The sequence below is a fragment of the Solanum stenotomum genome, chromosome 10, assembly GCF_019186545.1.
Source record: "Solanum stenotomum isolate F172 chromosome 10, ASM1918654v1, whole genome shotgun sequence".
Taxonomy (NCBI): Eukaryota; Viridiplantae; Streptophyta; class Magnoliopsida; order Solanales; family Solanaceae; genus Solanum; species Solanum stenotomum.
The window spans coordinates 53,393,821-53,408,788 of record NC_064291.1 but is presented as its reverse complement, the minus strand read 5'-3'; the positions used below and the strand labels follow the sequence as shown (position 1 = coordinate 53,408,788).

The window sequence follows — 14,968 nt, the reverse complement described above, 5'->3', positions numbered from 1 at the left end:
TTTCATTTGTGTAGCTAAAACGAACCTTCAAACTCTCCAAATAGTAACATGTCAAACTAAGTGGAATGGAGTACCAAAGATTCAAGAGACACAACAAGAAATATCATTTTTCTCAAACAATATTTGCAAGCATTCTGATCCATATTAATTGAGTAATTTCAACAACCATCATATAGTATAGACCTTTGATCAAACATTTCCCAAAATGGTACAAAGTTTTCATACTACAAAGGATATATCAACAAGATGAACAAAAAGAGAACATTAAAACATTCAATCTTGTCCCATCTCACCTTTAATTACCATTCTAAGAATACCATTTTTCATTTGTGCTTCAACCTTCTCAGCTTTACAGCAATCAGTGCTAAACTCGAGACTCCCTCCATATTTCCTCCCTGATTCCTCAGATTCCACTTCTATTTCTCCTTTGCCAGTGAAGTAAACCGTGTTGTTCTCTAACCATACCTTAATCCCATCTTCACCAACGCCAGGCATTGCCACTCTCACAAGTATACCATCCTTCAGTGTATCCACTTCTAGCACCTCTTTTGGTCCTACTGACTGAAACGGGTTCTCCATCTTGAATTCTTGTGGAGCACCCGTCACCAGAACTGCAAATAAACACAGGGAAATGAATAACAGAGCTTCGACCTTCAATGGAAGTAAACAAAACCAACCATTAGAGCTCAATCTCAAACTAGTTACGACTGGCCATATTAATCATTTAATTCTTTTTGGATAACACTGACGTATGAACTTTACCACCAGATAACGCTACCTCCCCCAACAGACACATCAAGTAACTCTGCTCACCAAGGCTTAGGCACGTGAGAAGAAATTAATTATTGTGCTTTTGTTTATTGCTGAGATTTGAACCTAGACTCCAAGGTTTGCATTCATGTCATTGACCACTATGCTACTACGCTACACCTTTGGATGCTCCAGCCATATAAATCAAGTATAGATTTTTTTTTCCCCAATAATGATGATGTATTGCCAGCTTGCGCGCACATGGACTATTCCACTAGATACATGTTACCTCCCACCCGCACAAATACATAGTTATCAAGTGACTCTACTCACGAAAATTGAGCAAAGTTTCGGCAAATGGAAAGAAACCTATAGTTCCATTTTTGGTTTGTTTCATACTCCTACTCAATTTCTTTTAGGATAAATGAATTAGCAATATTCTCTAACACACCAATTTCAATACTTTAATCAAATCTCTAACTATACCAAAAATACTCTGAACACAACACAAATGGAGTTGATTTCTCAAATGATCAGTTAATTAATAGTTATTATCTCAAAGTCATCTTTCTTCTTAGATTCCAATTTTCTTCAACAAGAAAATAACTTTCTGAGAGATAATAACTATTAGTTGAATAACCATATGCGAAATACAGCCAACTTAAATGTGTTGATAATCGGCTCGACATAAAATATACATTCTACCTAATGTAAATGAACAAATATCACATAACATAAAGTGTAAATAAGAAAAAGAGGTAAACGGATGAATCAATTACTTGGCTCAGTAGAGTTTTTCTGCTCATTGCTCAAGGAATTTGAATCTGAAGTTGTAATGGAGGAAAAAAAGCGTGTGATTGAAGGAGCGGCAGTAGTAATTTGGGATTTGGAGTTGAGTAATTTGAACAGTGTCGAAGCTCCGGCGGCTTTTCTGATACTTAGAGCCATTGACATTTTTTCCGATCGATCTGTGATCATCTCGATCAAGGGTTTTAGAGTGGTTTATGGAAATGGTACCTTCCGGTTTGCTATCTTGGGCCTAACTTTGGACCATTAGGCCCATGCTAACTACATGGGTTGAGACATATAGGCCCATAGTCAAACAAACCAACACTTAAAAGGGAAAATTACGCGTATAAGCAAACATATACTAGTTAATTAGTTGATTTAGTTTTGTATAATTTGCACGTTTGTATAATTCGGAATTTGTATAATAAAATTTATAATTTTTTTGTATAATTTGGAATTTGTATAACTTTTGTATAATTCAAAATTTGTATAATATATATAATTTGAATAACTGATTACACTTCTGATATATGTAATTGTATAAATTTGTTATTTTGAGTTTATACAAAAATAACTGAATACAAATATATCCATGAATTAAACAAACCTGTGAATTATACAATGAGATAGCTTAAACTGTAGCTACAGCCCGTAAATATGCAAACTATAACTATATAGCATAATTAAGTTTATTATAGTGGCTATTTGCGAAAGTTTCCCTTTAATTAAAACTCATCTCTCCCCCCTCTCCCACCCCAAGAAAACAGAAAAAAAAAATCATAATATTAGTTTTTAAAAAATAGTTGTGGAAAGAAAAGAGAGACCCCAATTTGAGAATTGAGTGAAAATTGATTGTAGAATTGCTAATTTACATTTTGCAAGGCGTTTTGGGGCGAGCTTTGTGGCGGAGCATAGTAAAAACGCATCTGAGGTGATTTTTGAGGCTAAAAGTATCGTAAGACATAACCTCTTTAGTTTGGATATACGTTTAGGAGTTAGACAAGTTTTTGTTTCACAGAATAACTTTAGAAAATCTCTTCAAATTATAATTAAAAATAGCTAATTAAGACCTTAAATAAATAATATTTTTTTTAAAAAAAAACAATCATGATTCAACTTGATGTTAAATTTTAAGAAATTAAAACTCAAAATAGTCTTTATTCTTAGCCCTAATGTTAAAGATCATTGTGCAAACTACTGATCGTTGTTAAAAAAAAAAAATCTGATTAACTTTTCAGATGAGGAGTTCTGGCTATTTTTAAGCCAATGGTTGATTTTAATTAACATTTTAAAATGAAGCGAGTTTGTGTGCATTTCCACTTATTTTAAACTTTCTATAAGACTACATTCAACAAAGAAATTTAAACAATTAATTGTTGAGCCACAATTTGGCTATAATCGTGATGAAAGTCGGACGTTTCATCTAAATAAATCACACAAAATGTAAGAAAATGGCTAATAAATCTCTTTGAATATTAATATTCACCATGTAAGGTTATAATTAATATTGTATATTAATCATTGAAACTACTATCCATCGACTAGAATATTCAACAAAGAAAATCAATTAATTATCGAGCCATGATTTGATTATAATCTCGGTAACAAATAGGACATGTCATCTATTAATTCAGTATACGCTGTTAAATTAATTTTGGGAATAAGGAGAAAAATGCACGTAAAATTATGAATATCCAAGAAATAAGAAATTTTGGTTGAGGAGTGAAATACATTGTGAATATTTTACTAGTATATTTATTTAAATGAGCTCGTGTGTTTCATACGTGTATCATGTACGTCATACATTCATTTCATTTCATACATTTTCAAGTATTGATTTCCTATTTAATTAATTGTGTAATTGTGTTGAGATTAAATATCAGTACTTAAGCAAAAGATTCATACTGTGCACACTTAAAAGTATAAACTCCTTTGCGTAACATGAACTACTTGTTGGGTATGATATTATGAACATGAATTTAGGGACATAAAATTTTAAATCTTGATTCACTTGAACAATTTTGGAAGTCCACTCAAAGGGATTTTAAATTCTTCTAGCTACACATTAATTGTTATCTAGCTTTTCGTTATTAATACAGCACAACAATTTACTATTAATACACTTCCCAGACTAGTGTCTAGGGCACACCTCGATTAGTTCCACAGATTATCTGCTACCTCACACGTTCAAAGATAATGGATAACTCTGTCCACTAAGAATTGAGCAAATGAGTAGCTACACTTCTTATCGATCCATTTAAAGGAAAATAAAGCTAATATTAGCTTCTGTTATTCCCTATCCTCTCACCCTGTTGTACAACATAGTTCATGTATCGCCATCACTATTGTTGCTCTTGTAACATACCAATGTGTGTTCAAAAACTGCTCAAATACTCCATAATGTTGCTGCACTCTTGTCGGATCCTAAAAAATTAATTATTTTTGAAGAGTCCGAACAACATAGATTAGATCTTACAAGGTGCAAGTTCAGACCTTCTGATATTAAATTCAAAAGTAACTCCTAGTTGTGTGCTTTGCAATCATAAGAATTAAGAAAACCAGACATGGTACTACATGTCCATGTTGATAGTAATTGAACCAAATAAACACTTATTTTACCAGTAAAGTCTGTTGAGATTTCATTAGACAAATCACTAAAAACTTCAAGAAGCTTAAAAAAACTTGTTCATTACTGCTTAAATATCACCGACAAGATTCCCAGCAAACATGTTTATATAAGAGAATGAGCTGATTTTCACGATGTTAATGATATGCAATAAACGTTCTAATTTCAGCAAAGACAGTGCATTTGATTTGTAGTAAACTAGTAATTATACCAGCAGTACACAATCAAGCTCAATAACACATCAAAATTTCCAAAAGAAACCAATGTTCTTTTTTTTAGTACTCATATCATAACACATCATGCCTAAACAGAACTAACCAATGCTACCTTAAATATAGGGATGTGAGAACCAATTTGAGTAATCAATCACTTATGTTTTTAATCTGCCTCAAGCAAGCCACCCCAACCCCTACTACCAAAAAGTCGTCCATATAGTGCAGGAGTGTTCATTATTTTTCGCTTACGCTTTCACTTCCATTTCGAATCCTGACGTTCATAGGAACAGAACAAGTCTTTGCTCATAAGATTTCAGCCTACCAACGGTATGGAGCTTAAATGTCACACACACATACTCTCTTCATGGTTAATATACTAAAATAAGACAAATAAAAACCCCGTTCTACCCTCAAATACTCAAAAATGCCAGATGAGAAAATTTTCCAAAACGACATAATTATCAAATAGCAATCTATTCACCTAATGAAATGATATTCCAAAGCAAACTTACTTAACTTTTATCTCATAAGAACCAGTCACCTCCTGAGGAGTCTTAGACTTGGGGATTAGCATCCTAAGAACACCATTCTTCATATTTGCTTCCATAAACTGAGCCTGATACGAATTCGAACGGATTTCAATGTTAGCACTGTAGGTTCTTCCGCTTTCCTCATGCGTAGACTCCTTCTTTCCTTCACCCTTTATGATGATAGTCCCATACGAAATCAACACCTTCACGTCTTCTTTATTAATTCCCGGCATTTCCATTCTCACGTACATCCCCTCATCTATATTCTTCGCCTCGTATGCCCCACAAGGTCCAGAAATTTGAAACGGATTTAACATGTATACATCACATACACCTTGACATGGAGTATGAAAAAAACCCAAAAATTATCAGACATTTCAAAAATTGGAATTGAAAAGACGCAAAAATTGTTCCAGACATAAAATAAATGAATAAAATCAGCTATCTCTAACATACATATGGTAAGCAATTTAACATCAGCTCTTAAATTTGAGTCCGAGTTAACAATATTTTCAGGTACTTAGCAATGTTATATCAAAGGCAAAAGGCTCAAAAAACAACTCTAAGGCCTGTTAGGTCTCTAAGCGCAAAGAACAAATAAAGGGCTCTAATGAAGAAAAAATACAAATATACATGCGTTATCCAACTCAAATAATTATATGCATGAATAACAAGTATATGCACAAAAAAATTGAAACAAAACTTCAACAAAGTGAAATATCAATTGTATTACCCAAATTAGTAAGGAAAAGTATGTCTTAGAGCCTAAATGGATGAAGCGTGATCAATATGTTTTGAGTCTAGCTTCAGGATAAAGTGTCATAAGTGATCACGGGTCAACTTGTGAGATTACACTAGATATGTTGTTATTGAAGAAGTGATCACGGAATAAAACAAAAAGGATATTCAAAATTCTGCCAAACGAAATTGGGCTAAAGAGAAAGAAAAAAACAACGATACCGCGTTGAATAGGGAACTGCTCAGATCGAACAAAGGAACCTCCACAGGCATTGATGATGAAGCTTTCTTCATTGGAATCCGTAACAGAAACACTACCTGCGTAGCTTAAGAAACGAGAAGTTAACGGTGCAAGCGAACCAGTAAGTCCTCGTGAAGAAGGCGCATTGTTGGGTAAGTTGGAGAAAAGAACTGATGAAGAGCTCATTCTCCGTAAAGCAGTACGAAACGCCATTGTTGTAGCAGAACAGAGTTGTTGCAATAATCTTCTCGCCCAAGCAGAAAACAGAGTTTTGTATTGAGATATGTAGGGCTGGGCATTCGGTATTTCGGTTCGGTTTCGGTTTTTTTTTTTCGGTTTTTTCGGTTTTCGGTTCTTGTACAACGTGTACCGAACACCGAACCGAAATAATTCGGTTCGGTTCGGTTTTTATTATTTCGGTTCGGTTTTTTTTATTTCGGTTCGGTTTTGTTAATTCGGTTTTTTGTTATGGGCCTGCTTAGTGGGCTTTTTAAAATTTTGTAATTTTTTTGTTTATTTTATTTATGTTTATTTCTTTTTGATTATTTTACTCTATTTTTCAAATTANATATTTACGCTAAAAATATGACTGGACAGGGTAAAATAGACTTTATTCATTTTTTTAAAAATATAGCCTTTATAATAAAGGATTTTAACTACACTAGGTATGTAATTGGGATTTTAACTACTTTAGGTATGTATGAAAGAATTAAATTAAAAATAAATATTTAAAGTGTCTTTTCAATACTCTCTGAAAACCCTACTCAGCCGCCGCCGTCGTTTTCGTCTTGAGCCTTTGCATTGCAATGTAGATCTTTTTTTCTGTTCATCTCACCAGACAAGATTCTAGTATTTACAGATCCAATAAGAGGGATATTTTCATTTCCATAGAGAAACCCAGCATACCAAGATGACACAAAAGAGGATGAAGTCGGTGAGGGGAACATTAGCAAATCGAGAAGCTCCAAGGATGACACCAAAGGCAGGGATGATGAAGAAGAAGATATCCAATGCAAATACCACAAAAGGGAATCGGATTAGCGATATCAAAAAGTCCAATCTTTCCAGATGCCAACAAAAGAAAAAGAAGAAATCAATTCATACTTGCCGCATTGTGGAGATGGATAATTCTCAGGGATCAATTATTTCCCAACAAGACTTACTAAGGCAGATCCTCAGTTGTTTGCCCGTGCAATCTCTTTTACGATTCAAATGTGTTGCAAAATCTTGGGATATAACATCCGATCCTTACTTTAGATTGAAGCATAATGTCAATTCCCTTAGATTTCTTCTTGCCCATACCAACTTCCGTCGCCCTCAGAATGTTCATAACTTGTATTCTACTTCTTCTTTATCCTCCCCTGACGACCTACAAAATATTGATTATCTCACTTCAGACGATACACGTTTTCACATACTATGTGGTTCTTGTGATGGATTGATTCTCATCCGACTTCCTAATAGACACAATCATGAACTTCTCTTGTTGTGGAACCCCTCAACAAGAGAATCAGTACATATTCCCTTTCCGATATTTGGATTAAAAAATTCTACTTTTGGATTTGGATATGACCCAACTACTCATGACTATAAGATACTTGCAATTCACAAAATCAAATCACAACCACAATGTGGAATTCTCGCACTAAAAAGTGGTTCTTGGAGAAATGTTTATATTGAGTCACCTCTCTTATTTACAACTAGGAAGGATGCGTTCGGTTTTGAGAATCCTTTGTCATTTGTACATGGAGCATTTCAATGGGTTACTTGGCGTCTTTGTGTGGGTTCATTCAATATTTCAAATGAGGTATATACAATTATACCATTCTCAGAGCAAATGTCCTCTTATCTTTCCCATATTGGCTCCGGGGACTATCATGTTTCAATATTAGATGGAATGGTTTGCTTTTCTTCTGCTTGTAAGGTTGATGGGGAGTATGCTTTTACATTGTGGGAAATGAAAGAGTATGGTGTCAAAGAATCTTGGACTCAATTATTTAAAATAAAAATTGCCGCTATTTCTATAGTCAAACCTGTTTATAGGTTTGCAGATGGTGATGTACTATTTCAGTGCCGCGATATAATACGTGATTCATTCAGGACACCCAAAGGAAGATTTCGGTTATGGTGTGATTCATTGGTTAAACGTGGTGACATGATTAATATAGTCACTTTCAACGAGAGTTTGATCGATCCAAAGACACTTATTTAATATTTGGTTTGGTATGATTGAGTCGTTTTTATGTTCATCACATGTAACAAACTCTTAAATTTTTTTTTTATTTGTCATTTCTGAATTGATCTTTTTGAATGCACCTGGAAAAAAAAAAGTATCTTTTCAATTTTACCTGAAGGCTAAATATTATAAAATTTAAAATTAGAAGTGTTGCATGCGAGGATAGCACCAATTCTTCCTAATATCATATCACAAAATCAGTCGGGATTTATGAAAGGAAGAAGTACTGCAGAAAATGCTCTTTTAGCCCAAGAGATTATCAGAGATATTAATAGAAGAAATGAATTTCATAATGTGGTGGTGAAATTAGATATGACAAAAGCATACGATAGGGTGTCATGGATTTTCCTTACAAAAGTTATGAGGAACTTTGGATTTGATGAAAGAATTATTGATATGGTATGGAGATTAATATCAAATAATAGGTATTCAATGTTGGTCAACGGGCAGGCCTTCCTTTGGATTCTTTGAATCATCGAGAGGATTGAAGCAAAGTGATCCCCTATCTCCCACAGTGTTCATCATGCGGAGGTGCTAGCGAGAAGTCTTAACAGACTAAATAATGATGTGAATTTTAGAAAATTTGGCATGCCTAAATGGAGCAAAGAGATTAATCACCTATTATATGCGGATGACACAATCTTATTTTGTTCAGGGCATGAGAGGTCGATGAGGAAAGTGATGAAAGTGTTGAAGAGATATGAATATGTATCGGGGCAACTCATTAATCTCACAAAGAGTTAGGTATATTTGCATGAGAATGTGTTGATTGTTGTTTGTCACAAGATTAGGAGAATTATTGGTATTTCTCAAAGAGCTTTTCCATTTACATATCTTGGATGTCCTATATTCTATGGGAGGAGAAGGATAGCACACTATGAAGATCTCATAAAAAAAAGTGACAAAACGTGTAATGGGATGGCAGAATAGATTGCTAACATATAGAGGGAGGTATGTTTTAATAGCTCATGTTCTACAATCAATGCCTATTTATTTATTATCAGCAATGAATCCCCCTAAAGGGTTAGTGGATTAGATTCACAAGATATTAGCTAAATTCTTTTGGGGACATATAAGAGGAGTTAAAGGGAAACATTGGGTTGTATGGGATTTATTATGCTTGCCTAAGGATGAGGGTGGTTTGGGATTTAGATCGCTCCATGATGTTTCAGATNGATCCCCTATCTCCCACAATGTTCATCATGCGGAGGTGCTAGCGAGAAGTCTTAACAGACTGAATAATGATGTGAATTTTAGAAAATTTGGCATGCCTAAATGGAGCAAAGAGATTAATCACCTATTAGATGCAGATGACACAATCTTATTTTGTTCGGGGCATGAGAGGTCGATGAGGAAAGTGATGAAAGTGCTGAAGAGATATGAATATGTATCGGGGCAACTCATTAATCTCACAAAGAGTTAGGTATATTTTCCATTTACATATCTTGGATGTCCTATATTCTATGGGAGGAGAAGGATAGCACACTATGAAGATCTCATAAAAAAAGTGACAAAACGTGTGATGGGATGGCAGAATAGATTGCTAACATATGGAGGGAGCCGGGAGGTATGTTTTAATAGCTCATGTTCTACAATCAATGCCTATTTATTTATTATCAGCAATGAATCCCCCTAAAGGGTTAGTGGATTAGATTCACAAGATATTAGCTAAATTCTTTTGGGGACATATAAGAGGAGTTAAAGGGAAACATTGGGTTGTATGGGATTTATTATGCTTGCCTAAGGATGAGGGTGGTTTGGGATTTAGATCGCTCCATGATGTTTCAGATGCTTTGTTTGCTAAACTCTGGTGGGTATTCAGAACTTCCACCAATTTCCTATGGAGTGAATTCATATGGAATAAATATTGTAAAAAATGGCATCCTATTATGGCTCAGGGAATTGGAGCCTCGCATGTGTGGAAAAAAATGATTAAAATCAGGGAAAATGTAGAACATAATATATGGTGGCATATCAAATCGGGAGATGCGAGATTTTGGTATGATAACCGGACAAAGCAAGGGTCATTGTATTATGTTGAAGAGGACAGAAGAAGGGAAGAGGAGATGGAAGTCAGAAGTTTCATAGTTGGAAATCAGTGGGACAAGGACAAACTATTAAACAATGTATCGGAGGAAATGACTGAGCATTTATGACCACGATATCGCCGGAAATCAATAGTGGAGATTAGGACAAACCATGGTGGATGAGCAATGCAAATGGGTTTTTTTCTGTAAAATCGGCATGGGAAGTTATGAGGAAGAAAAGAGAAAGGGAAGAAAAATATGCTCTAACATAGATGAATGGGCTGCCTTTTAAGATCATTTTTTTCCTATGGAGATCATGGAAAGGGAGGATTGCCACTGATGATAATTTGAGGAGGATGAGAATTAATATTGTATCCCGATGTTAGTGCTGTGAAACACAACAAATAGAAACAATGTCCCACTTATTCCTAACCACCTACATAGCCCAAAAGCTGTGGAGGTACTTTGCTTCTTGTGTAGGTCTGGGCATAGAAGGAAAAAATCTAATACAGACAACCAAGTGTTGGTGGTACGCTGAAATTTATAACGTAATTTTACTTAAGTTTATTTTAAAGATAATAAATTTAAGTTTAATAAAAAAAATTGTTTTAAAGTTTTTGAACTTAAGTTTTCAAGTTATTACTTATTAATATGTTATAAGTTATATTTATAACTTGTAATTTAAATAAGTTAAGTTTTGTAATTTTAAAAAATTAAATAAAAATAAAGATAAAACAATTACACAAATTAAAAAAATATCAATCCACTCCAAATTTTTTTTTTTTAAAAAAAATATGCCAATACATATAAATTATAAATATAAATTAATTAATAAAAAATAATTAACCGAATTATCGAAACCAGACCGGAACCGGAATATATTGGAATCAACCGGTAATTCCGGGATGAAATTGTGATTCCGGTCGTGTCCCATTCCGTTCCGTAGACTACCGGACCAAAAGGGACCAAAATGGTTCCGTCTCAAGTACCGATTCACGATCTCCCATTCCGTTCCGTAGACTTTCCATCTCAAGTACGGATTCACGGTCTCCCATTCCGTTCCGTAGATTACTGGACCGAAACGGACCAAAATGGTACCGGACCCAGTCCGGTGCCCAGCCTTAAATTCTAGGCCACCAAAAATTTGACTTGAAAAAAAAAAAAGATTAGAAGAGTCTTAAAGCTCACAAGATAGCTGCAATTGTTAAGAGAACAAAAAAAAACATAAGAGAACAGTGGTCTCAAGAACTTTCCAGTTTGCTAATTAAACAGACTCTTACAATCACATTTCCAATTTTTAGCACATCATCTTTTATTTTCCAGAGACCAACCTAGCTTAAGAACCAAAAAGAGGAAGAAGTTACAACATCAGACTCAAATTGCACAAATTTGGCATAGCTAAAAAGCTCACTCAATTTTAACATCAAAAACATCTTTCCTCTCTTCTTGCTTCACCTTTGGAACAGCTACCTTGAGCACTCCATTCTTCATCTCCGCTTTAATTCCATCCAATTTGTAGATATTTTGAGGAATTTCTAGTCTGGTAGAGTACCTCCTTCTATACTCTTCATTCTCTGACTCTTTCTCACCTTCTCCTTTGATTATCAGCGTGTTCTCCTCCACTGCCACCTTTACGTTCTCTTTATCGAGCCCAGGCATGTCCATTTTTATATACAGAGCGTTATCGTCCTCCTTCACGTCCCATCCTCTTCTTGCTCCAACTCCGGCGCCCATAGCACGCGGTGCAGCTACAAATGGAGAATCCATCATTTGGTCCATCATGTTCAGCAGCTGGCTCACGCTTCTAATTGGTGGTGAAAATGGATCAAATACATCTGTCAAACCAAAAATTCCAAATGAGTCCACTAAAATAATAGTGTAACTAGTTTAACAGATCCGACTTGTTATTATCATACACTAAATCACAAATCTGAAGAAATACATTTGTAAAACCAAATTAAACTCCAAACGAGTCTAAAAGTACAGTAGTTTCTAGTTTAACAGTAACAGAGCGAACTAATTGTCATACTTAATCACAAATTTGAGTAAAACAGAGATTGGAGAAGTAACCTGAGAATAAACTAGGGAAAGCATCCCGGCGAGAGACAGAGCGATCGGACCGGCGGTCAACATCAACACCGCGATCATCCTGATCATAAGCTGTCATCTGAGTGTTAGTATTGAATGAACGGAAAGCAGATGCAGAACGAACAGGATTGACGAGCTTGTTGAAGAGTGATGAGGCGGTGGCCCTCCTGAGAGCAAGTGAAGTTGCCATTTCTGCTATCAAAGATTTCTGAATAACTTGCCAATTGAGTAAGCTTCACGTTGTGTTTTTGTTGGATAAGGATGACAAATGAGAATGTGGTGATTGGGTTTTATATTTTGTTAGTGGCTTGGAGAAGGGGAAAAAAGGACTCGAGAAACTCATAGAAGCATCATGTAGAAAGTTCCAGAATTGTGGCGAGACGATTTATGAAGACGTTTCTAGAAGCTAGTAGAAAATAGACATAACGCTTCCGGATTTTTCAAATTACTAAAGTATTATGTTCTCAACTTTTCATTTAATTTATTAAGATTAAAACATAAAATTCTCTCCTTGTGAAGCGGTTCGAATTTACACAAAAATATACAAAGGCTTTGTAATATTAATGTATGCCTTTATGTAATTTCTTTATCAAATAAGTGAGACTTACATGAACAATATGTTGATAGTGTCGTTAAATATTTATCAATTAAAATATTAATGAAAGTCATTTACATCCTCAACTTTGATTTAAAAATCTAACTTGTCCCTTAACTTTGCAAAAAATAGTCATTCTTCTCCCTTTACCTTAATTGACTTTTTAAATGTTTGTTCTACCTTACATTATCAAATGTTTTGATTGAAGTATGATTTTGAACCATCATACTTGAAGTATTCAAAAAAGCTCGTTCACATTTACAGAAAGTAGAAACAGAAGCCGAGAAGATTCCTCGAGGACAAACGATTGATATAGCTATTCATAACAATTTACGATCCAATACAAGAGAAACTACGAGTTAAATAAAAATATAAATATAGGCCAATTGAAAGGTTCTAGCTGCACAATTTTTTCCTACTAAAGGCTGCAGCTAACTAAGACAATGTGAGAATTGCTGCTATCACCGGCCACAATCTCCTTTTTTCACTGATCGATTCTGTAGAGTCGAGATACAATGTAAAATGACTGATCATCTGATGAATGCTCATGACTTTTTGAGAATGTACCCCAAAAGTATTCCCAGCAAGCCAACCACGACGATAAGGATGAAGGAAACGCCACCTCTGCGACTTCTAGTCATATCACGTTTTACAAGTTCCTACAGAAAGGATTCATGAAGTAGAGCATTGTGACTAAAGGATAACAAACAGTCAGACCCAAACTGTTGAAAGGATACATTGTTTAAAGTTTAAAGCACAAGAATGAGACCTGGACTAATCAGGAGAAAAGAAAAACAAAATCAAAGATGGGAAAGGATGACAGTTAAATGAATGAAAGAAAAGCATTGGAATTTTAGGCGACATGAAAAAGAAATCAAAGAAACAAAGATAAAAGCTCACCAGCTCTTGACGAAGTTTGATACTCTGCTGAAGGGCAGCAGCCTTTTCAGCCATCAATCTGGAAATAACCGATTTTGCCTGAAATTTACAACGTTCCATTTAGTCATATCAACTGTAATAAGAAAGCAGGCCTATATATCCTTTTGGACATATTTATAGATTAACTCCAAGCATCAAACGATCAAAGGAATCTAGGACATAAAGCCTGAGTTGCTAGATGATAAATAGTAGGCGTTCTCACATTTCAACAACCAAGGAACTATTAACACATACCAAGTGGACCCAAAAGGTCCTACGCTGATAGTAGTCCATTCCAGAAGTGGGAAAATTAGGAAAGGGGAAACAGAAAAGCCTTTGCTGAAGAAGGGGAACATAATTGAAGCAAGTAATCCAATTGGAAAGCCAATCGGGAATTTTAATCCTATGTTTCCTTCCCTCATTTGTTCTTAGTAGACATAACATAATGCAACCACATACCTTAAGAAGTGCTTTCATCTGACGGATGCCTAACCGACAAACACATTAAATACATGACAGCTTTGTTCATTCACTTTTTAACAAAGCAAAAGGTGAAAATAACCAGGCCAGCACTATGTCAACTAGACACCAGTATCACTGCCTCATACACCAAGCCATCTTTGGATTTACATCCTGTAGTTAAGTCAGGTATTTCACCTTTTTTGGTTTTGATAAAGGAGTTAAATGTATAAGAGAAAGTGAGATGGTAGTACAAATCTAGCAGCCACTTACCCAAAATAGGACCAAAAAGCAAGTGCACTAATATGCACACTAATTTTAATTATAGGGTAAAAAGGGGAAGTAAAAGAGGAAGGCCAATTGGTCATTGCCCTCATTCTACAAGGAAGGAAATGAGGAAGTTTTGGATAAAAAGGAGAGGAAGTATCTATTTCACGACAACCTTCTGATTACAACTATACCCCAGAATGACTCATGCTCCACCTAGGAAGTAATTAACCAGTGAACTTCCCTCACTTATCTTTTCCTTCTACTTTTCGGAACCATACATAGCATAAAAGAATGAGGGAAGAAATGTAGAATTAAACATGAAAAGAGAGATATTCACTTAATTGCATCATTCACTAGATTTCAAGATAAAGAATGTTTGAAGAATCAACACTGGAGAAAAAACCTAAAAATATTTAATAGTCCATCTATCCCTCATGAAGTTTGACCAGACATGAAGTTTCAGAAAGAATCAACACTGGAGAAAAA

The 14,968-nt window shown here is 34.9% G+C and overlaps 5 protein-coding genes across 5 annotated transcripts in view; 1 reads left to right on the top strand and 4 right to left on the bottom strand.

Moving 5' to 3' along the window:
- Window positions 1-159: 159 nt before the first annotated feature.
- On the bottom strand, window positions 160-1,737 carry LOC125841751 (14.7 kDa heat shock protein-like). Its single transcript, XM_049520925.1, has 2 exons — window positions 1,530-1,737; window positions 160-611 (listed from the first exon to the last, which is right to left on the bottom strand). Exons 1-2 carry the CDS (start codon window positions 1,726-1,728, stop codon window positions 274-276), a joined length of 537 nt encoding a protein of 178 aa, XP_049376882.1. The 5' UTR covers window positions 1,729-1,737; the 3' UTR covers window positions 160-273.
- Window positions 1,738-4,868: 3,131 nt separating this feature from the next.
- Window positions 4,869-6,170, bottom strand: LOC125842010 (small heat shock protein, chloroplastic-like). Its single transcript, XM_049521199.1, has 2 exons — window positions 5,871-6,170; window positions 4,869-5,244 (listed from the first exon to the last, which is right to left on the bottom strand). Exons 1-2 carry the CDS (start codon window positions 6,100-6,102, stop codon window positions 4,889-4,891), a joined length of 588 nt encoding a protein of 195 aa, XP_049377156.1. The 5' UTR covers window positions 6,103-6,170; the 3' UTR covers window positions 4,869-4,888.
- A 629-nt stretch (window positions 6,171-6,799) lies between these two features.
- Window positions 6,800-8,101, top strand: LOC125843176 (F-box/kelch-repeat protein At3g23880-like). The gene has a single exon (XM_049522394.1). The coding sequence runs from the start codon at window positions 6,800-6,802 to the stop codon at window positions 8,099-8,101; it is 1,302 nt and encodes a 433-aa protein (XP_049378351.1).
- Window positions 8,102-11,392: 3,291 nt separating this feature from the next.
- Window positions 11,393-12,545, bottom strand: LOC125842578 (small heat shock protein, chloroplastic-like). The gene is made up of 2 exons (XM_049521886.1): window positions 12,223-12,545; window positions 11,393-11,987 (listed from the first exon to the last, which is right to left on the bottom strand). Exons 1-2 carry the CDS (start codon window positions 12,428-12,430, stop codon window positions 11,560-11,562), a joined length of 636 nt encoding a protein of 211 aa, XP_049377843.1. The 5' UTR covers window positions 12,431-12,545; the 3' UTR covers window positions 11,393-11,559.
- A 664-nt stretch (window positions 12,546-13,209) lies between these two features.
- The window catches only part of LOC125842507 (vesicle-associated protein 1-1-like), a 6,333-nt gene continuing 4,574 nt past the window's right edge, over window positions 13,210-14,968 (bottom strand). The window contains exons 6-7 of the mRNA XM_049521807.1: window positions 13,736-13,813; window positions 13,210-13,494 (exon numbers count right to left, since the gene is read on the bottom strand). Coding sequence (XP_049377764.1) covers window positions 13,381-13,494; window positions 13,736-13,813 — 192 coding nt within the window. The 3' untranslated portion in view covers window positions 13,210-13,380. The remainder of the gene's footprint in view (window positions 13,495-13,735; window positions 13,814-14,968) is intronic.